At 38.4% G+C, this 20,080-nt stretch overlaps 4 protein-coding genes across 16 annotated transcripts in view; 3 read left to right on the forward strand and 1 right to left on the reverse strand.

Moving 5' to 3' along the window:
* LOC143149728 (NPC intracellular cholesterol transporter 1 homolog 1b) overlaps window positions 1-1,431 on the forward strand; it is an 8,501-nt gene extending 7,070 nt beyond the window's left edge. For both annotated transcript variants that reach the window (XM_076317338.1, XM_076317339.1), the window contains 4 exons: window positions 217-448; window positions 621-734; window positions 896-1,058; window positions 1,152-1,431. In XM_076317338.1, the coding sequence (XP_076173453.1) occupies window positions 217-448; window positions 621-734; window positions 896-1,058; window positions 1,152-1,183 (541 nt within the window). In that variant the 3' untranslated portion in view covers window positions 1,184-1,431. The remainder of the gene's footprint in view (window positions 1-216; window positions 449-620; window positions 735-895; window positions 1,059-1,151) is intronic.
* Window positions 1,432-1,876: 445 nt separating this feature from the next.
* Window positions 1,877-6,353, forward strand: E(z) (histone-lysine N-methyltransferase E(z)). 5 transcript variants are annotated; one of them, XR_012992856.1, is made up of 12 exons: window positions 1,877-2,171; window positions 2,429-2,742; window positions 2,819-3,055; window positions 3,122-3,338; window positions 3,523-3,546; window positions 3,761-3,861; window positions 3,962-4,139; window positions 4,683-5,057; window positions 5,147-5,437; window positions 5,519-5,701; window positions 5,810-5,989; window positions 6,054-6,353. XR_012992856.1 is itself a non-coding variant. In XM_076317343.1 (12 exons), exons 1-12 carry the CDS (start codon window positions 2,036-2,038, stop codon window positions 6,112-6,114), a joined length of 2,283 nt encoding a protein of 760 aa, XP_076173458.1. In that variant the 5' UTR covers window positions 1,878-2,035; the 3' UTR covers window positions 6,115-6,353. The 5 variants fall into 5 exon arrangements, 4 of the variants coding, with proteins under 4 accessions (XP_076173458.1, XP_076173459.1, XP_076173460.1 ...); XM_076317343.1 differs by having other exon boundaries at window positions 1,878-2,171; window positions 5,824-5,989; XM_076317344.1 differs by having other exon boundaries at window positions 1,878-2,171; window positions 3,526-3,546; window positions 5,824-5,989.
* A 201-nt stretch (window positions 6,354-6,554) lies between these two features.
* Window positions 6,555-18,438, forward strand: Adcy2 (adenylate cyclase type 2 Ac76E). Of its 3 annotated transcripts, none has more exons than XM_076317340.1 (19): window positions 6,555-7,314; window positions 9,747-9,913; window positions 10,486-10,815; window positions 11,003-11,197; window positions 11,299-11,405; window positions 11,522-11,633; window positions 11,744-11,871; window positions 11,968-12,126; window positions 12,205-12,337; window positions 12,599-12,672; window positions 12,951-13,056; window positions 13,253-13,317; window positions 13,414-13,602; window positions 13,781-14,015; window positions 14,212-14,375; window positions 14,511-14,751; window positions 14,856-15,110; window positions 15,181-15,298; window positions 15,813-18,437. In XM_076317340.1, exons 1-19 carry the CDS (start codon window positions 7,302-7,304, stop codon window positions 16,076-16,078), a joined length of 3,057 nt encoding a protein of 1,018 aa, XP_076173455.1. In that variant the 5' UTR covers window positions 6,555-7,301; the 3' UTR covers window positions 16,079-18,437. The 3 variants fall into 3 exon arrangements, with proteins under 3 accessions (XP_076173455.1, XP_076173456.1, XP_076173457.1); XM_076317341.1 differs by lacking the exon at window positions 6,555-7,314 and adding an exon at window positions 7,380-7,900 and having other exon boundaries at window positions 15,813-18,438; XM_076317342.1 differs by lacking the exon at window positions 6,555-7,314 and adding an exon at window positions 7,952-9,511.
* Hexo1 (beta-hexosaminidase 1) lies at window positions 16,365-19,865 on the reverse strand. Of its 6 annotated transcripts, none has more exons than XM_076317351.1 (7): window positions 19,629-19,863; window positions 18,918-19,002; window positions 18,594-18,849; window positions 17,780-18,226; window positions 17,076-17,587; window positions 16,839-16,969; window positions 16,365-16,699 (listed from the first exon to the last, which is right to left on the reverse strand). In XM_076317351.1, exons 3-7 carry the CDS (start codon window positions 18,840-18,842, stop codon window positions 16,467-16,469), a joined length of 1,572 nt encoding a protein of 523 aa, XP_076173466.1. In that variant the 5' UTR covers window positions 18,843-18,849; window positions 18,918-19,002; window positions 19,629-19,863; the 3' UTR covers window positions 16,365-16,466. The 6 variants fall into 6 exon arrangements, with proteins under 6 accessions (XP_076173466.1, XP_076173468.1, XP_076173467.1 ...); XM_076317353.1 differs by lacking the exon at window positions 19,629-19,863 and adding an exon at window positions 19,281-19,420; XM_076317352.1 differs by lacking the exon at window positions 19,629-19,863 and adding an exon at window positions 19,081-19,232.
* Between the last annotated feature and the right edge of the window lie 215 nt (window positions 19,866-20,080).

Here is a 20,080-nt window from a genome sequence, read left to right on the forward strand (position 1 = left end):
ATTAAGCGCGATTCTTATCGTGTGCGAGATTCACTTTCTTCCAATGATTAAGGAAGATCGATCGCTATTTCGAACTTTTATCGAGAAGTTATTGTAATTTTACACCTACCATTAACCGGACTATTTCAACCACTACGACATTATTTTTCGTATACTATCTCTTACAACATTTCTACTCGTACATATTGAGAATAAAATAGATGAAAATCTTTTCAGCGTATTCTACGTCTATTACGAACAATATCTTACAATCTGGAAAGAAACGATATCGTCTATAGGTTTGTCTCTCGTTGTCATCTTCATTGTGACTGCATTTCTGACTGGATTTTCATTATTTTCGGCAATAACAGTGGTCATGATAGTATTAATGATCATCGTAAACATAGGTGGTCTTATGTATTGGTGGCATATTGAATTAAACGCAGTCTCCCTCGTAAATTTAGTAATGGTACGTAGAAAAATAATTACACGCACAAAGAAAAGTCCAAGTTTCTCTACCACTACATTTTTATATACATACGTATCTAGTACCTTTTCCAATTGTGACTTTAACCAAATTATATTTCTTAATTAATTTGACGAAATTTTTTGTATCACAAGTACCGATTATTTCCTTGCAGGCAGCTGGCATTTCCGTGGAATTTTGTAGCCACATGATACATTCATATTTAAATTCCACGGCAACTACGAGAATCGATCGAGCATCGAAAACCCTTAACGAAATGGGAAGTTCTGTAAGTATACACAAAGCTTACCTAATTTCATATGCACACGTATGTATATGTATTATATAATATACAACGGACATGATTTATGGTAATCCATACAAACAAGCGCACCAAATATTTTTTCCTTTTCTGACACAGGAAATAACGTGTTTCTTCATCTGTTGCAGGTTTTCTCTGGAATTACTTTAACAAAAATTATAGGAATAATAGTATTAGCATTCTCCAAAACTCAAATCATTCAAATATTTTACTTTAGAATGTATTTGGGCATCGTGCTCTTTGGCGCCGCACATGGTCTTATATTTTTACCTGTATTACTGAGTTTCATAGGTAGGAAAAATGTCAAACATCGTATCGCATTTGTACATAAATTCTGTGTCGTCACGCTACAAGTACCTACATACGAGCTTTATTCGATTACAGGTCCTCAAGAACATACATTTAACCAACGATAGTTGCACCAATAAACAATTTTTTACCAACAATGTTAAATATGCCTCTTCAAGTATTGGCAATTGGGAGAAGGAACTGTGATCATTTAATTCATATTGCATTTTTGCAGTGTAAATAGACAAATCAAACAATTGAGTCGATGTTGCTACTTTATTGTGAACAACGAAGCGAAATATGACGTTTGAAGTACAGTGTGTAAACGAATGGAAAATAAAGGCGAATGTAGAAATTAATAATAAAACAAAAATAAATAAAACTGGTTAATTTATTATCCTCTTCTAAATTCGTTTTCTTTTTTTTCTTCATCCTTTTCTTCTAAGGAGGAAGGTTATTTTGACCCGATCTGGTGTCGTGAATCCCAACCTGAAATTCAAACAAAGTAAATCGTAGACCAATAATCGTCGTCGTTCTATTGTACCTTCACTGACATTTGTCTTATTTTTGTGTGAAATTAATGTTTTTTCTGTAAATGGGACGGCATTGAAGTAATTTTACTCCCGTCTTTTTTCCCGCGCACAAATCGGGAACAATAATTCTTATCCTTCTGGAAAAAAAATCACTAGCTCCGATACCAATCAAAACCTGTAAGCATACGTCTTGATTGATGCCAGAGCTAGTGACTTTCTCTTACAAGGCAAGTATTAATGCTTCTCCGTTTACATAATTTATGAGTTGGTATTCGATTGTACATACACCAATCGCACTAACGTCAATGCGTTGACATCTACTGTGCAAAATGGCAAAGTTATAACAGTGAATTTTTAGGAACGCCCACCTAATGTTTCCAAACAGTTCTAAATTCTGAATGGTCTGAAAATTGTTCCTCGCTGACAATGAATTGATTTTTCCTTGCAATGTCGAAAGCAAAAGTATCTGCAGAATGGAGAAAGCGTGTCAAGTCCGAATATATGCGTTTACGACAAATGAAACGATATAAACGGGCAGACGAAGTGAAGATTGCTTGGAATCAGAATCGCAAGGTTATGACTGGTCGGTATCACTTCTCTTTTTGTAGCTGAAGCAAAACCTTTTACCTACTCATCTTTCGCTCTTTGTAATCATATTCCGCTTAATAACAACTATTATTGAGTTAAGAGTTGCAAACATACTTTTTCTTTCCTTTCTGTGCTGTTGTTTTCTTAATGTAAATTTATAGCTCTACCTGCACGCAAAAATCTATATACTTTACGCATACGCGAGACAGTAAATATATTAATGTACAATTTATGTTTGAACTGTACGATTAGAGCTCTTAATGGTTGAACAAAAACGATGGGCGGATGGAAAGGCAATGTGGCTTGCTATGCAGGATATTCCAGCTCATGTCTCTTGTATGAAAAAGGCAGAAGTTACTAGCTCCGATGGAGATACACAAGCTTGTCCTGTTAAAATCATTAACGCGGTAACACCGATACCGACTATGTATACCTGGGCACCTATACAGCAAAATTTTATGGTCGAGGATGAAACAGTGCTGCATAATATACCTTATATGGGCGATGAAATTTTGGATCAAGATGGTACATTCATTGAAGAATTAATAAAAAATTATGATGGAAAAGTATGCAGCCAGCTCGTACGCTATAATTTTATTGTAAAATTCCAATGTGTAGAAGGTTAAGCTTTATCAATTATAGGTTCATGGAGACCGAGAATCTGGTTTCATGGATGATTCAATATTTGTGGATCTAGTAAATGCTTTAGCGCAATATGAGAAAGAAGACAAGGAAAGAGAGCAAACAAAGAAAGGAAAAGAGAAGGATGATGATAAAGATAGAAAAGATAATAATGGTAAAACAGAGATCAAAACCGAGAAGTTGTCCGAAGACATTAAAATGCATGGGAATCCTTTTCCATCTATGCATATATTTAACGTAAGTTAGATGATCAAACATCTCATCCTCTTTGCAAATCTTGTAATGTTTCTGTATTAATTTTAGGCGATATCCAGTATGTTTCCCGACAAAGGTAGACCAGAAGAATTGAAGGAAAAATACATTGAATTAACAGAAAGATCAGATCCAAATGTCTTACCGCCAGAATGTACGCCAAACATCGACGGAGTGAATGCTAAGAGCGTACCAAGGGAACAGACGATGCATTCTTTTCACACACTTTTCTGTAGAAGATGTTTTAAATATGACTGCTTTCTTCACCGTGAGTATAATGACAGCACCATCGTGTATACTTTATAGAACGAAAGCCCTCTCTGCGAGTTGCATTCCTTAATTTATTTACAAGCACTATGTTAAGGTACAGCATAACGGCGATATATGCTGCATTCTCGTTTTAATTCAAACATTGTTAATTACAATAATTTATGATTCCTGATTTATCGTAGCAGCCAGGGGATCGTCACCGCAAGGTAAAGAATAATATTGCATACGAACAACTGCGTTTAAACGAATGCTTCTTCTTTTTTTTTCTTATTATTTAGCACGAAGACATCATCAAGAATTCATCCACAATTGTATTTCATTTGTCATTCATGTGCCTATTGAATGTGCCTATTATATTTACTTACTCCATTTATTTTCATATGGAATACTTGCGCACTGAGTTTACATTGTTACTTGCAGGTCTTCAAGTTTGTCACCCAGGACCAAATTTGCAAAAACGGAAAGGACCTGATCTGAAACCGTTCTCCGAACCTTGTGGAACGGAATGTTACATGCATTTGGTAAATAAAAGAAAAACCAATTATATACTTGTTAGATGCAAACAGAGGCGCGTGTGGTAATGTGGGTAGCATTTGACGCATAGATACTTTTTCTTTACAGGAGGGAATGAAGGAAAAACTAGCAGCTCAAGCAGCCGATATAAAGGATGAGGAAAGCGACGAGAAACGTGGCGGTCCTAGAAAAGTACGGAAACAAGCGAGTGTAGATTCTGGAAACGAAGCGAGTAGCGAAGATAGCAACGACAGCAACAAGTATAGTCAGGGGGGTGGTTGTCAAGGTAAAACGATTGACTATTGTAAAAATAGTTGATTTTGAACACATTATTAGGTCTATTGGAAAGTTCTGTCAGACCAATTCATGCAGTACAATTATACAGAGACAATGTTCTCCATTCTCTGGCTAAAATCTGATGAGTCAAGATAGCGCTGTCCAAAGTTAATTCCACCACCGCTCATCGTTATGATCCAAACATGTAGCTGTATATATGCGAAATGAAGATTTTGAACTGTTACTTTTGAGGGGTAATTGACAAGTAAATAAAAGATCGATAAGAAAATATTCCTGGGAGATGATAGTTATCGGCTTACTAATGTATGCCTCTTTCGCGTTGCCCGGTTTCTTCGTCAATAAAAATACGCTATGTGAGAAAAAAGGTTAAAAGAGAAAGCAAATGTCTAAGGGACACCTACGATGGACAGCGCTTGGTTAAGATTTACATTTTGATTCTCTTAAAAGTTATTTTAAGCGACATTTTATTAAATTATCCATCAATTCGTCAAATCCTAGCCAGAAAATGTTAACTTACAACATGTCGCATTAGATTTCAAACAAAACGTCAATAAAGAAACAAAGCCGGAAGAGTCGATGGAAGATCAAGCCCAACCTGAGAATCAAGTGCCGTTTATGCTTTTGGGTCTCGATAAACGTGTAAAAACAGAAAGCGAACTTTCGTGGACTGGTTCGGAGCAAAGTTTGTTCCGAGCTCTTCACAAAGCTTTTCCTGGCAATCCGTGTGCACTGGCACAGATAATGTTGACGAAAACTTGTCAAGAAGTTTACCAATTTGCACAAAAAGAAGCCTCGGATATTCCTGCGATCGAAAACTTAAAAGACTTTACACCACCACGGAAGAAAAAAAAGAAACATCGACTTTGGTCGATGCATTGTAGAAAGATACAGCTAAAAAAGGACTCTGGTAATACAAAAAATGTATATAATAAGTAACGTGTAATATAATGTTCAGTTTGGACGATGATTTACAATTTATTTGTTTTCTCTTGAAAGGTGCTAATCATGTCCATAATTTTGCACCATGTGACCATCCTGGAAGACAATGTGATAACTCATGTCCTTGTATACAAGCTCAGAATTTTTGCGAAAAGTTTTGTCAATGCAGTAGCGAATGCCAAAATCGATTCCCGGGATGCAGATGCAAGGCTCAATGCAACACAAAACAATGTCCATGCTACCTAGCCGTAAGGGAATGCGATCCAGACCTTTGCCAGACATGCGGTGCAGATCAATTCCATATTACTAAAATATCTTGCAAGAATGTTAGCGTCCAACGTGGTCTTCGTACGTAATTTCTTTTTCTTTCCTTAGATTAATATTGTTGGAACTACACGAATCATTATCTGTAAATAAACTAATTTTCAGATAAACATCTTTTGATGGCGCCGTCAGACGTGGCTGGTTGGGGAATATTTCTTAAGGAATCCGCGGCAAAGAACGAGTTTATCTCGGAATACTGTGGTGAAATTATAAGTCAAGATGAAGCTGATAGAAGGGGAAAAGTATACGACAAATACATGTGCAGTTTTCTCTTTAATCTTAATAATGGTAAGATAGACCGTAAAATTCACTCGATCGTCACGTACAATTTACACAGTCTTTTCACATTAACTAAGAGATAATATTAATAGTAATTTGTATTATGTGAACGTTGAGGTCGTAACTTTCAGATTTTGTCGTGGATGCTACACGAAAGGGAAATAAAATTAGATTCGCCAATCATTCGATAAATCCAAATTGTTACGCAAAAGTAATGATGGTAAATGGTGATCATAGAATTGGTATTTTTGCCAAGAGAGCTATTCAACCTGGTGAAGAATTATTTTTCGATTACAGGTAAAGTATTTCACCTCATCAATAGTATTGTTTGCGCGTAACGGATGCACTTTTTCTTTTGCAGATATGGACCAACGGAACAATTAAAGTTCGTAGGTATTGAGCGTGAGATGGAATTTTTATAATCGACCCACGAATTGAAATTCATAATGTATGTAGTGTTATGAAAGATGTATGAGAATACTGTACAAACTGAATATGTATGTATCTACTTCCCATATTGGGTACCTGACGCGCTGCGAATTCACTTAATCAGTTTCATATTTTACGCAACAAAGATTTAAACCAAGATTCACCGAACTTGTACCAAAATTGCAAAATGTCTTTACTCTTTAGCAGTTAATAAAATATATATTTTAGAAAACGTCACGTTTATATTGTCATTTACGATATTACATGAAGTTTCGATCGAACACAAGTTTTTTCAAATATATGAGTTGAACCTTTATCGTGATATAAACTTAAACTGTGAATACATTTTATTTCGATATATGGTAAAACTAGAGAATCTATCGACAGATGAATATCACGTGAATGTCACAGGCTAAAAATCACGTATCTACGTACAAGTTGCTTCGGTGAAGAGTTAATTCAATCCCACCTTACGTATGGAGGGAAGAAATTGAAGGTAACAAAGAAGAAAAACTATTCGTCGATTGAGAAATCGCGACTGATAAGAGCGTCACGTATCAATGCGTACATAAATAATTTAGACAAAGGGTGTTAAAAAGTCTACGAAATACGATACTAAACAATGTACATATACGTTGTACACTTTAGCCGGAAATGTGGCGGAGCTTACAACGGAGTTATACCGAACGGATTGTACGTAGAAAAGCTCTGCGTTAAACTTGGCTCGTAATTCGGCCACCAGTTGCAGGCCTCGCAGCCGCGAAAACGGTTGGTCCGGTGTTGAATATACGTACATACATATTTACCGAGTATCGGTGTGCCGACTAAACTTGCGCGTCGCAACAAAACCTTCCATACATTCAAAAACAAATTAATTAGAAAACTCGCACCGTGAATACTATTGAACGAACATGGAAGCAGTAGAAACGGTTCAAGTATCGATCGAAGAAAACTGGTTTGTCGTTCTCCTTACAGCGGAACCAAAAAATTAACCATTTTAGAAAGGTACCCATCGAGCGCTTCGATCAACGCAAGTAGTACAAATTTTAATGGAATAGACCGATTTTCCACGATGAAAGGAAAAACGGGAGACACTGAACAGTAGATAGCCGCGAAAAATTCAAGGATCAAAGTTAAGGAACTGGACGAAACAAGACCAAGGGGAATCTTTGTAACCGATATGCCAAAAAAAGGTAACGACGTGCTTAAATACGTGTGTCTACGTGTGCATATACATCTCTTCGATAAGAGCTCACGAAAATGGACCGGGAAGGAATGATCAAACTTTTTACTAATATACGTAACGGTTCCCTTAACTCGTGGTAGGCTTCAGATTCTTCTTCAGGAGCTCTACGAGTATCTTAGTTGTAAAAATCTCGAGTACCAAAACACTCAAAATATTTAACGTGTTTCGAAATGGTAATGGAGATTTCGTTGTTCTATAATTGCAAGGTAAAAAAACCTCTTTGAATCGTCGCGAAATTTACAATACGTTTAAAGACTCGAGTAAGTGTAAGTACATATACCAAATAGGATAAATGACGTATCTACTGCACTATATGTATACTGCACCGGGGTAGGTGTAGATACGAAATATTATTCACGAGATTGAATCAGTTGGTGATTTGATAAGCTACGTGCGAAAATCATTCGAATCCGTTAGAATCGTTGTTGAATGTTTACGACATTATCTTGCCGGTGGCCAGCAGCTAATAAGAAGAAAATTCCATCCGATACACGTTTTCAACAATAGGTCAAACCGATGCTAAATGACGTTCGGTACATAATAATAATCGTTACCAGGATATTAGCGAATCGAACAATCTCGCGAGTGAACTTGAACTGGAATTAGCAACAATTGAGGTTGACTCGTTCATGAATACGATCCGTTCGTTCATTATGTATCATTGACGAGTACGGTAATCATTCGCAAAACGAAATAAAAATCATTCGTCCGTCCGTGGACAAAAAGGACATTTTCGTGCATGCGACGTGCTTCAAAGGATTACAAAGGAACGTTTCGTAATGTTTGTACATACCCACATACACGAGTGTAGTACAACGTGCTTTACAAAATAGATATTAATTGTGAAAATTCTCCAACAGAATAGATTGAAAATAATTCTTGTTGGACATTGGCCAATTCTTGAAATTAAGGAGCGCACCCGGAGGAATCGCAAACACGTTGCGTTGTCCATCCCCTCTACTTCGCTTTTCCATAAACGCAACGACGCGCACCCTTTTTTAGCCATCATTTTTGTTCGTGATCACGTACAACCTGCGTGTGCGTAGATACATGCGCGTTGTCGGACACCTCCCCTCATGGGAGAGGACAAAACTATTTAGGTAGTCGATACGATAGATATTATTATTTTGCGGTAAAGAAAGACAAAGAACCGAATCTCGTTTACAATCTACCGCCGTGACCGTTGATTTCGCTTCTGCTGAAAGTCTTTTGAATCGAAAGAGGAAGCTCTATACTCTGAAAAATATAAAAGAATACTGTGTGTATCCATCAAACACCGCACTCTCGATCCAACGATTTTTCCATCGTTCGATGCAATCGGTACGATCAACTTTGTCAATTTGCATCGAGTTAAAGCTGGAGTTTATCCGAAATAAGAACAAGCAGGAATGTACACACAGTGCCGATCGTTTATTCGAATTGTTAGGAACGGCAATCGAACTTTATAAATCATCTACTTGGTTGGAAGATATTTCCTTTATCTAGTCTCGTTCGAATCGAAATTAGATGAAATAAAATGTCTCGTTCTGTACGTAGCGGTGCTGTTAAAAAATACACACACACACACATAATATGTAGTGACTGGCTGATCGTTTCGCTATTTCATTCACATTAATACTTTTCGAAATGCGTATTGCCGTCCACGCGAATGCACTTATTACGCAACCTTATATAATAGCTACTTTGCACAAACACGTTCATATGTACATATGTCGATGTTTCTTTTCGCGTTTTTGTTAAACATGTGATACGAACAAGCAATAAAGAATCTCGTTGAAACGAGTGATCAAACTATGATTTACGATTTTATCCGTTATGGTTTGTGTCTTTACATCGACGAAAGAAATGCCAGGTTTCTGTGAGAACAGAGGCTGTGCGCTGTTGCCATCCATCGATAGTCGAATTCATCCGACAACGTTCGTTTCCGCTGCAAACAGTTTGCAATTCGTTTTATTTTCGACGTAACTCGCTATTAATAAAGGGACATGAGATGTTGGTGTCGCCACCACCATTGCCGTTGTCGTTGTCGTTGACGTTGTCCGTTACCGGCACAGTTATCGCGAGACGTAATGAAATTGTATCGTGCATCAATCAGCACTCCTCTGCACAAGTATCTTTGCGCATAATATGAGCACGCACAGCAAGTACAGCTGTTACACTGATTCCTTTTACGCGCTAGCTCTAAATTGCTTACGCCCCGTTCCATCGCCCCACTCCCAAACTGATCATCTTTGTTATTGTTCCTTCGTGTTGAAAATAACAAAGCTAGGACTCCTTGTTCGCGATAGTTTCGATTTTCATCTGTTAATTTCTTGTTCGTTGACAATTGCGATAAACATAATTCAAATACTATACTGTCTACGATCGATTTTGTTTTAGAGAAATCGGAGGAGTACGCCGCGAACGAAGCGAATGTCGAAGAATTGGAACAACTTCGTGACAAGTACGAGGGAAAGTTGACAGCATCCCTTTATACCGGTACTCTGTCCATCGCTGTAGCCGCGTTAGTTTTCGCAATGGGAGTCCTCTGCATCACCAGCTATCGGGTAAAATCACTATGTAGTCGATTACTTTCCTATCGTAGCACGTCAGCGGATATCATTTGATCAAAACTGTTTGTCTGGAAACTATGTACGCGTTCGTGAAAAATTCAATTCACACGTATTCATGGATGTCGACCACACGTACAATTTGCTATCGTTATTCTTGCCGTAACAATAACGTACATTCCATCGGAATCGATGACACGAATCGACCGTCATGGTTGTTTCAAAGCGATCGTAGTTTCTCGTTTCTCCTTGTCGCGACACCGCCGACGATACAAAATATTATTGACAGTCGTGTACGTGAGATTTACGCAACGGCACAATGCAGAAATATTGTACACATATACGAGTAGGAAAGAGACCACGAGCGCGAAGTGGGTCAGAATGCGTCGCGGTGGAACAAGCAAGTAAACCAAACAACATACGTGTATATAAATGAATGTTGAACCGAACGAAGAATGAAACTCTGACAGATACTTATTTTCTTCTAATAAGCGTGGTATTTGAAACAGTTTGCCAATTACCTACACCGACTGTAGAAAAGAAGTATACGAGATCATTTCTTTTTGCAGGATTTATCCAGAGTTATTGTCCCTGCGTCGAGTTTAACGATAATGCTATTCTCCTCGTTCAGTTTGCTACTTCTTACACAACTGCCATCGACTTTAACATCAGCGAGAACTAGATTTATCATCGGTTTCGCTTCTTCCACGATCCTCGGTCTTGGAATCTTGATACTTCGAGGCTCGGTGCCCTTATTTGTTACGATTCTCGCAATGATTGCCGTGTTACCAAGAGGCATACAACAAATACCGACCATCCTTGCAGTTATCCTTATAGTCGTTCACTTGGGCGGAAAATTCATGTTCTCCGATTATTCGAATTACTACCAAATAGCTCAGGTATTTACTTCCTTCTTTAACGTGTACATTGTTCCTTTTATCTAACCGTGTATATTGTACGAACCTATATCCTTTCTTCTTTCTTTCATTCTTTTTTCTATGTTTATTGAATTATTTGTTCGTATACGTGCGTTCAAATTAGTGTACATATTATAGCATTTACTCGTTCACCTATCGTTTGATTCAGATATGCAGCGAGATCGTCTTCCTATTGGTGGCAGTCCTTGCGGGTTCGTATTACAGTATTTTAACCGCGAAAGCACACGCTAGAACGTTCTCTGGAACAAAAACGGTTATCGAATCCAGAATAAAGCTAGAATGCGAAAGAGAACAACAAGAACAATTATTGTTGAGCGTTATTCCAGCCTATATCGCTGCAGAGGTGAGTCTAATTGTACATCGCGTATCGATGATAATGTGTCGCGTCTAAGTCGAACGAATAATATTGGAATACATATACGTATCTTAACTCGAACGGGACAGGTAAAAAGAAGCATTATGTTGAAAATGGCAGACGCTTGTCAAGAGGTCAGTAAACACCAGCAAACAAGATTCCACGAGATGTACGTACAGAGACATAACAACGTTAGGTAAGCTGGAATACTAAGCTAAGGTAAGCTTAGTAAATTACAAACGTTGCGTACGTACAGGGAGTAGTACACCTTAATAAACCGAACGGACTTTCTTTTGTTCGCACGTGAATTAGCATTCTGTACGCGGATATTGTGAATTTTACACCGCTCTCGGAACAATTGTCCGCTTCGGATCTAGTGAAAACGCTGAATGAACTTTTCGGAAGATTCGACCAAATTGCACAGGTAATGTATGTAAACCTTGTTGGTTTCGAATCTGGACCGTCTTATGTGTTTTCCGCGGGAAAGAACTAAAGTCTTGTTCTATGTACAAACATCTTTGTATACATTTTTAGGATAATCAGTGCATGAGAATCAAGATCCTGGGTGACTGTTACTACTGCGTTTCAGGACTGCCGATCTCTCGGCCGAATCACGCGTACAATTGCGTAAATATGGGATTACAAATGATAGAGGCGATCAGGTGAGGAAAACAAGATGTCTCCTTCTTTGTCCCAAGCAGAACCCAGACACACACGTGTTGTGAACGGCTGCTTTCCTTGGTTGTTGCGCTGATTAGGTTTGTTCGCGAAGCAACAGGATTTAACGTGGACATGAGAATCGGGATACACACCGGGAACGTCCTATGCGGAGTACTCGGTCTACGAAAATGGCAATTTGACGTTTGGAGTGACGACGTTACTCTGGCAAATCATATGGAAAGCGGAGGTTTACCGGGGTAAGTTGTAACGAAACGCATTATCGGTTACAAGTACGCATCCGATCGTAGCCACTTATCGCGTTTGCGTTTCCAAAGGAAAGTACATGTAACTAAAGCGACCCTGCTTCAACTCGACAACCGCTTCGAGGTAGAACCTGGTGATGGGGGATCTCGAGAGAGCTATCTTGCTCGTCACAACGTCGAGACTTTCTTGATAATACCACCGAAGGTAAGGCGACTCGATTTCTATCGCCTAATCGAACTTTACCTTTATTTGCCTAATTCGCGGTACAGAATGATCAACGATTCTCGCTCCTAGAACAAAAACATGTTCAACGTACGTACATAGATACGATCGCCTGGTCGTTGTGCGATTCGTTTTCGGACCAAAACCTGTTGAAATTTTCTAAAAACGTCGAGTACGCCGTGAACGAAAATCCGCGAAGAGTACAAAGAGTACTGCGCAATGATATTTCTGGTATTCTGTTAGAAAAGCAGCCAAGAGAATTCGAAGGATGACAATGGTGAGTGCACACGCGGCCGCCCTGCTTCGGTACCGTCAAGGTGAACAAACTACATCATTTCGTTCGTATGCGCGTTCACCTTAAATGCAATTATAATTATAATTTCCTAACTCGATTTGATCTCTGCGCAGTCAGTAGGTAGCTATAATATCCATACGTACGTATGTATTCGGCAGAAACTCGACGGAAGAAATTTTAGCTCGCGAATCCATCGCCGTAACTTTCTTCCCGATACCTGCTGTAGTAACTCGATTGCAACGACGCGGTAGCGACACACGCGTGTATGCATAGTAAACAGTCTTCTCCAATTTCAAACAGATCAAGACCGAGTAGCAAAATGACGAAATACGTTGAATGTTGGGGCGCCGATAAGCCTTTCGCCAATATCGCGGAAGCTACACTTGCGAAGAATATCGGTCTAACGGTAAGTGGACAAGTTCGTTTCTTTTTCTTCCCACTGTTTACCTTTCTGCGGCGAAACACGGAAAACGATCGAACGTTTCTATGAAATTCGAAGAAAGGAACAATGATGGTGAAAACCAAAGGGAAATGTAGAACGGTAGATACTAGATACCATTTAAACGATTCGGATACCAACAACTCGCCTTTATTTCTTTCAGAGCATCGCCATGATCGAATCGAATCTTTTAGCGAACAGTAATTCCAGCTGTTTCGCGGACATGAAGTGAGTTGCCTCTTCTTCTCTAAATCGTTTCGGTAAGAGTAACGCATACCTTTTTAATCGACACTACATTCGCGCGTATCCGTTCAAACCTGTCAGAGAGTGGTGCAAGGGTAACAGTGATGGTAACAGTAGCGAGGGTATGTCACCCTTTACTTACCGATTCAACGACCAAAACCAAGAACTTCGATTCCGCGAACAGACCGACGAGCAGTACCTTTGGTATCTTCCCGCCTCCAGTACGATCTACGCGATGATTTTCTGTATTCAGATTATTTATTTACCAAAGTAAGTATTCTGTCGAATAACTCGTACCAAGTATCGTTCCAGTTCCACCCCGATAAAGAGTGTTACTCCAACAACGAACAACTCTGTCCAATCCGTAACGATACAAATTCTTTGGGGGCCAAGTGCACCTAGACTCGACACCAAGTGTTCTCGCATCGACGCATCGATTCTGTTACAGGAGCGTCACCGTTTACGGCTGTTTCGTAACCGGCTTATTGTCCCTGTCGATCTTCACTGCGATGTCTTGGCTATCCGGCAGAGTCGGAACCAACGGTAAAGCTTCTCGGTATCGAATGATTCTCAGCAGAGGCGTCAGAATAACAGCGTACTTGGTTACGGTACTTTTGTCGACCGGCTCGTCCATGCTGAGCCTAATCGATGTCGATCGAACAAACGGGTACGATGTCGTGCCAGTACGTATTATGTCCGTGTGGAAGAAGCTTGAGCGAATCGATGGGTATCGATTTTCTTTTACAAATCTACCTTAAAAGATAATAAAACCGAAAAGTAATGCGCAATGCCAAAAACGCCTGCATACGCCTGCATACGCCTGCATACGCCTGCTGAAATTCAAGTCAAAGGTGCTCAAATCATATATCGTTGTTTCAGTTATACATCTATTCCGCAGTGATGTCTCTGATCGTTGGTTGGAGTTATTTACGCGTTGGTTTCTTGCTCAAATTTTGCGTAATGTTCTTTTCCGTAACAACGATCCTTCTAACGTTCTCGCAAGCATCCGCTGTACGGCTGTACTGTGCGGTCGAAAATGATGAGTAAGTACGAAAATGCTGAATTTTCGCGCCTACTCGTCTCCCTCCTTCTTCGAAAGCAGGTCTGGCGCGAGTCTCCCTTTTTTACTAATTTTCCAAATTTTATAAAAAGAGAAAAAGCGAACACGATTTTTACAGACATTACCGCATTCACTGTTTTCTTCAAATTGGATATTTGTTCGCACTCGTTTGTCTTGTACTCCACGTTTTGGATAGGCAAGTGGAATATACCTCGAGAACTGACTTCCTTTGGCAAAGTAAACTGAAAATCGAACAAGACGAGGTAGAGACTATGAGGGGCATTAATAAAATCCTCCTCGAGAATATATTGCCGGCTCACGTAGCAGAGCATTTCTTAACAAACGCCAGAGCCACTCAGGTGAGTTTCAACCCGGTATGCCACTCGCGGAAGAACTCGACGAAACCGAAGAGAAACGAACAAATTTTATCTGCAACAATTCCATCTTTTCTTCTTACAAATAGGATCTTTATCACGAAAGGTACAGCAGTATCGCCGTTATGTTTGCATCGATCCCAAATTATAAAGAATTCTACGATGAAACTGATATAAATAAACAAGGATTGGAATGTCTCAGACTTTTAAACGAAATTATCTGCGACTTTGATAAACTACTACTTAAACCAAAGTTTTCCGGGATCGAAAAAATTAAAACTATCGGTAGCACTTATATGCTTGCCTCTGGTTTGAGTCCAGGAAAAGAAGATACCGATGGAAAGGTAATTTTTACAAGCTGATCCGTACAATTAAATCGATCAACATACATGTTACATACTCGTTAACTTTTAGGATCCGCTGAAGCAACAAGATCACAATGTAATCGTTCTCGTTGAATTTGCTCTCGCTTTGATGACCATCTTAGATCAAATCAATAAAGAATCTTTTCAAAGATTTAAACTGAGAATAGGTAAGTTTCTAAGAGAATAGATAATCAAACTATCACGCGAATTGTTTGTCTCTGCATATAGCACATAGCTATTTACTCTACACTGATAAATGACTATAACGATACCTGCCTACCTACATACATTTGTGTAGGTATGCATATTCCTCGTCAACCATCGATTTGTATCTCGAAGGTATTGCTGTTTTCAATGATACTATTTACATAACAATGTCAGAGCCATACATCGTCCTTATCGTTATTATCCTTGTTTTCATCTATTGTCTTGTATCCGCGTGATACCTACACACACGACGCGCGCGCGTGTATCAATAACGCGTTGGCTGGCTACCCATTGGCAGTAAGAAAAATAAAAAGGAATCGAAAGAGAAACAAACAAAATCGATTTTGCTTGTAAAGTGGCATTGTTAAATGCATACGTGCACGTGCGTGTGCATGTATTTATGTAACGATAGTTAAATTCGTGGTATTTATTCACATGCAATGTGTCTGTACGAAGAAAATTTCTTTCGCGAAGGTTTGAATCACGGACCAGTGATAGCTGGCGTGATTGGAGCGCAGAAGCCTCAATACGACATTTGGGGTAACACCGTAAACGTGGCGTCGAGAATGGACAGTTGTGGAGAAATGGGAAAACTTCAAGTCACCGCGGACACGGCCAAGATTTTAACGGCTGCCGGTTATGAGTTAACATGTCGAGGACCTACTTACGTTAAAGGGAAAGGCACCTTGATCACGTATTTCGTTAAAACACCGTTCGACAACAGAGAAGAAAATTATTAATCTGAGACTGTTCGAATGACCAACCAAAGAAGGAGAATAAGCGAGAGGAATGAACATTTTCTCGACTCGAAAAATCAAAATATGTATGTATGTATATATAATTTAGGCCAACTTAGGTATGAGATTGGCTGAAAATAACTAACAAAAGCGCGTACATTTCACTTACCTACTTCTACGATCGAAGGAAACGTAGAGAGATAACACGATAATCAAGACGTATAGGGGAATACGTTGAAATAGTACAATCTAAATGAAACATAAAACGGAAAAAAAATGAAGGCAGAGAAAAAAAAAAAAGAATTATTTATTAGAAAGAAAAAAGGAAGTAAAAATAAAATAAAATAGTATAATCGCTCTTAATCGTTACACACCATTTCCTAAATACACGTTACGCGTGACAGTAGCCTTGATTTTGCAAACACCATTCGGGTTGCAAACTTTCTGCCATGATTCCGCTTCTTACAAATCGTTCTCTGTGTCTGAGCATTCTCTGCTCTGCGTGAATCCAAGTTGACTTTGGCTCTGCCCACAATCTCTCGGCGAGTGCAGCAGCTCTAGGCCAGACTTTCGCATCGATCGTTCTACCGTCGGCTTGCTCAGTCCAAAGAGCCGCTTCTCCTCCTGTTACAAAGGCATACATATTTCATCGATATTGATCTTTGACTATACTTGTCTTTATTAATGTAATTGAAAATTTGTTAAGATGAAACCAAACGAACACTTTCGCAAAGTGATTTCTATGCATAAGAAAAAGATTTACCCAATACAAGATTCTTTTTAGTCGCGAGACCATGTGACTCGACTATCTTCCAAGGAGAATTGTCGTAAACATCTTGCCAACCTTTGTAAGGGGCACACCAATTATTACCTTTGCCTATCCATGCCGCAAATCTATAAACCGAAAATCAAATTTTTCGAACAAAGGTAGAAAAAGAGGGCGAACATATCTCGTCGAACATTAAGGGTGTTTCAATATCATTTCGCAATATTTGCTCACCCGCAATCTAGATAAAGACCGTCGTAATTCGAAAAGATAATTTTAAAATTATTCTGCAACAATCTACTGATAACAGGATCATCTTTGGTTGTCCAAATTTGTACGATATATTTGTTTGAATCCAAATATTTAATATTCTCCGCGTTGGTCAGACCGCCGGTCCATAAAATAACAGGTATACGTTTTCCTCCATTAGCGAGAATCAATTTTTCCAATGCCCTACCTTGAAAGTAATCCCAAAGCTTATAGAAACTCGACTTTGATAGATCCCAACCTTTGACAGTCTGCATCCAGTTTCTAATTATGTTCGATGAATTCCAACAATTTGTATTCACTTCGTCCCCGCCCATATGGAAAATATCTGGTTGAAAATCCTCCATCATGTCTTTGTATATACCTTCGAGAAGTTCATATACTTTTTCATTAATTGGATTAAGTTGACCACAAGGTGGCTCGACGCAATAGTTTTGCCAATTTTCTGCTTTGAAGCAAACAACAGCATCGTCTTCAACCTGAAAACAATTGGGATAGTATACGGTAAGTTTCTCAAGATCTCAATAGCTACATACCCCTGACACAACAAAACAGCAGCACTAATCATCAGTTATCTACCAATGTAAATAGGTTAAATGTGTCATGTATGTATGTATGTATTGCTATATCGTAGTCGCTATGTTAACAAAGAAAAAATATTTAGAGCATACCCATTGCCACCCTTCCCCAACATGGGCAGGTGCATCGAATTCCGGTAATATTTGAACGCCACTAATCAATCCATGTTCAACGATTTCCTTAATATCCTCCTGAGTGTAGATCTTTTCGGGTGTATAAGAACCAAATTTGGAAAATTTCGGCCATGTTCTACTGACGTAAGGAAAACTATGAGAATCAATAATGTGCCAATGTAAAGTATTCAGCTTCGACATGGCCATTCCATCAATCGTTCGTAATATCGTTGCTTTGTCAACAAAATTGCGACTGGTATCCAGCAACAGTCCACGGTAAGGGTAAACAGGTCCATCGGAAATGGATACTTCGTTTGGAATTTGAATCTGATTCCATAAATCGTTAAAAACAATCAGCTGACTCAATGTTTGAAGACCGTGTCTTACACCAAAATACGATTTTCCCGTTATCGTTGCATTTAACATCTAAATGTTACAAAAAGAAAAACAAAAAGCAATAATTTAATTGGTTATTTTCAACTTTTCTCACGCCTCCTCATATTTTATGATACTCCAAGTATCGTGTGTGCGTGTGCGTGCGCGCGCACACGCGTGTGTGTACACATACTTGTATATATTGTATACTTGGAATAAACTTTCTCAAGTACAAAACATCTTGATTGTTGTAAACAAATAAACTTAGAAAACTCATCCCAAACTAGCGAATAACGTCCTTGAGTAAACAAGATATTTTTTTCCTTTATATTGTTCCATAAGAATAGAATTGTTACAAAACGAAGTAATCGAAACAAAGGAGGAGAGAATATGCTTTGTAAAAAATTGATAACCTCACCGCTTTGTCCACCTGTGTAACAGTTAAGGTGTAACTTTCATCCGTGTGCAAAGTTAACTTAATATTGCTAGTTTCAATAATTCCTTGAAATCGAACAAGCAAGCCTACACCACCAGTTTCTATCAATTTGCCGCCAGATTTCTTCACATTGTTTCTCAATAAAAGCATATTCCTTTCGAGGAGATGTTCAATTTGTTTTCCATTCTCTATATCAGCTATTGAAATTTTGTCAGGATCGAGCTGGACCATGCTTTTGCTTAAAGACAAATGACCTGTTGGTTTTGGCCATAAAGCACTGGATGAGCCGCAAAACAATTCACATACTTCCAATGAAACCGGTAAAGTTACTTCCTTCGTAATTAATGTCTTCTTACAAAGACCATCCTCGCATTTATAGTGCCATAAAGAACTGTGAACAAAATTTATATTTTTCCCAACACTTTTCTCTTTACAAGGTAAATATGATATTTGCAAAATTATCACAGACTTTGTCAGAAATCTTTTTCTTAGATTGCAATAAAAAGAATAATCAAATGTAATGTAGCAACGTATGTAGGCGCGTACGTAGACCAACGTCTTCAATTTGCACCATCCTTAATAAAATTATATAAAACTACTTATTCTTCCCGGTATAATTCGTTTCTATACAATCGTAATTTCACGATCTAGTCATTTAACCGTATCTACCTATTGCTTTCGCTTATTTTTTACGCGTTCGCCACACATCCTTCATATTTACGCTACATTAATCCTAATTTATATAGCTGTCAGGTTGCTGACATTCATTGTAGATACGTGTGTGCGTTCAACACACATGGTAATACCACACTGTACTGCATGTTACATGTGCATAAACAATGCTATGTAATCAAAGTTTATGTAAATTGTAATCAAAAATAGATTTTATTCTACGATGAAATTAAATTACAATGAAATTAAAGTATATGGTAAGGTATAAATTAACAGTGTGTCTCAAACGACCATGTTATTTATAAATTTAACGATGAAACTATACAGAAAAAGCATAATACATACCGGTACGTATCCTCGGCATCGACTTTGGTGTCAGCTTGAACGAGAAGTACGGTAATTAATAAAGCGATCATGTTTCCTATCATCTATATAAGGGCGTCGTCCCTCGAATGGCGTACGCCTTTCTGGAAATAAATTATCTTTCTCTCCGTGCAAACTTCGAATATACCTTTTTTGGAAGGGGAACTAAAGAGGGAGTGGGGTACCAATACCACATGTAACAAACATTAATATTAATGTATTCGACGACAGAAACAAACAATACTTAATAAATAATTCATTTAACTTTCTGATTTACTGTCTCTCAAGTTGGAAGGAAAACTAGACAATTTTTTATTTAAAAAAATCTTATATATACATATGTCCATTTTCAAATAATGTCTAAAACTAAAATTCTCCCTCTCTAAACTCTAAATTATATTATATCACTGATTGAATAATGAAGCAGGTATTTA

The sequence above is a fragment of the Ptiloglossa arizonensis genome, chromosome 7, assembly GCF_051014685.1.
Source record: "Ptiloglossa arizonensis isolate GNS036 chromosome 7, iyPtiAriz1_principal, whole genome shotgun sequence".
NCBI classification, from domain to species: Eukaryota; Metazoa; Arthropoda; class Insecta; order Hymenoptera; family Colletidae; genus Ptiloglossa; species Ptiloglossa arizonensis.

Excerpts from the sequence above, each read along its gene's own strand:
- Adcy2 (XM_076317340.1), top strand. Across the intron at positions 11,872-11,967 it reads CAAATGATAGAGGCGATCAG|GTTTGTTCGCGAAGCAACAG; the intron begins GTGAGGAAAACA and ends TGCGCTGATTAG. Across the intron at positions 14,752-14,855 it reads CAAACGCCAGAGCCACTCAG|GATCTTTATCACGAAAGGTA; the intron begins GTGAGTTTCAAC and ends TCTTACAAATAG.
- Hexo1 (XM_076317348.1), bottom strand. The coding sequence starts at position 19,711 with ATGATAGGAAACATGATCGCTTTATTAATTACCGTACTTCTCGTTCAA. Across the intron at positions 16,970-17,075 it reads GGTCTTTATCTAGATTGCGG|ATTTGCGGCATGGATAGGCA; the intron begins GTGAGCAAATAT and ends TTCGGTTTATAG. Across the intron at positions 16,700-16,838 it reads TAAAAAGAATCTTGTATTGG|GAGGAGAAGCGGCTCTTTGG; the intron begins GTAAATCTTTTT and ends CCTTTGTAACAG.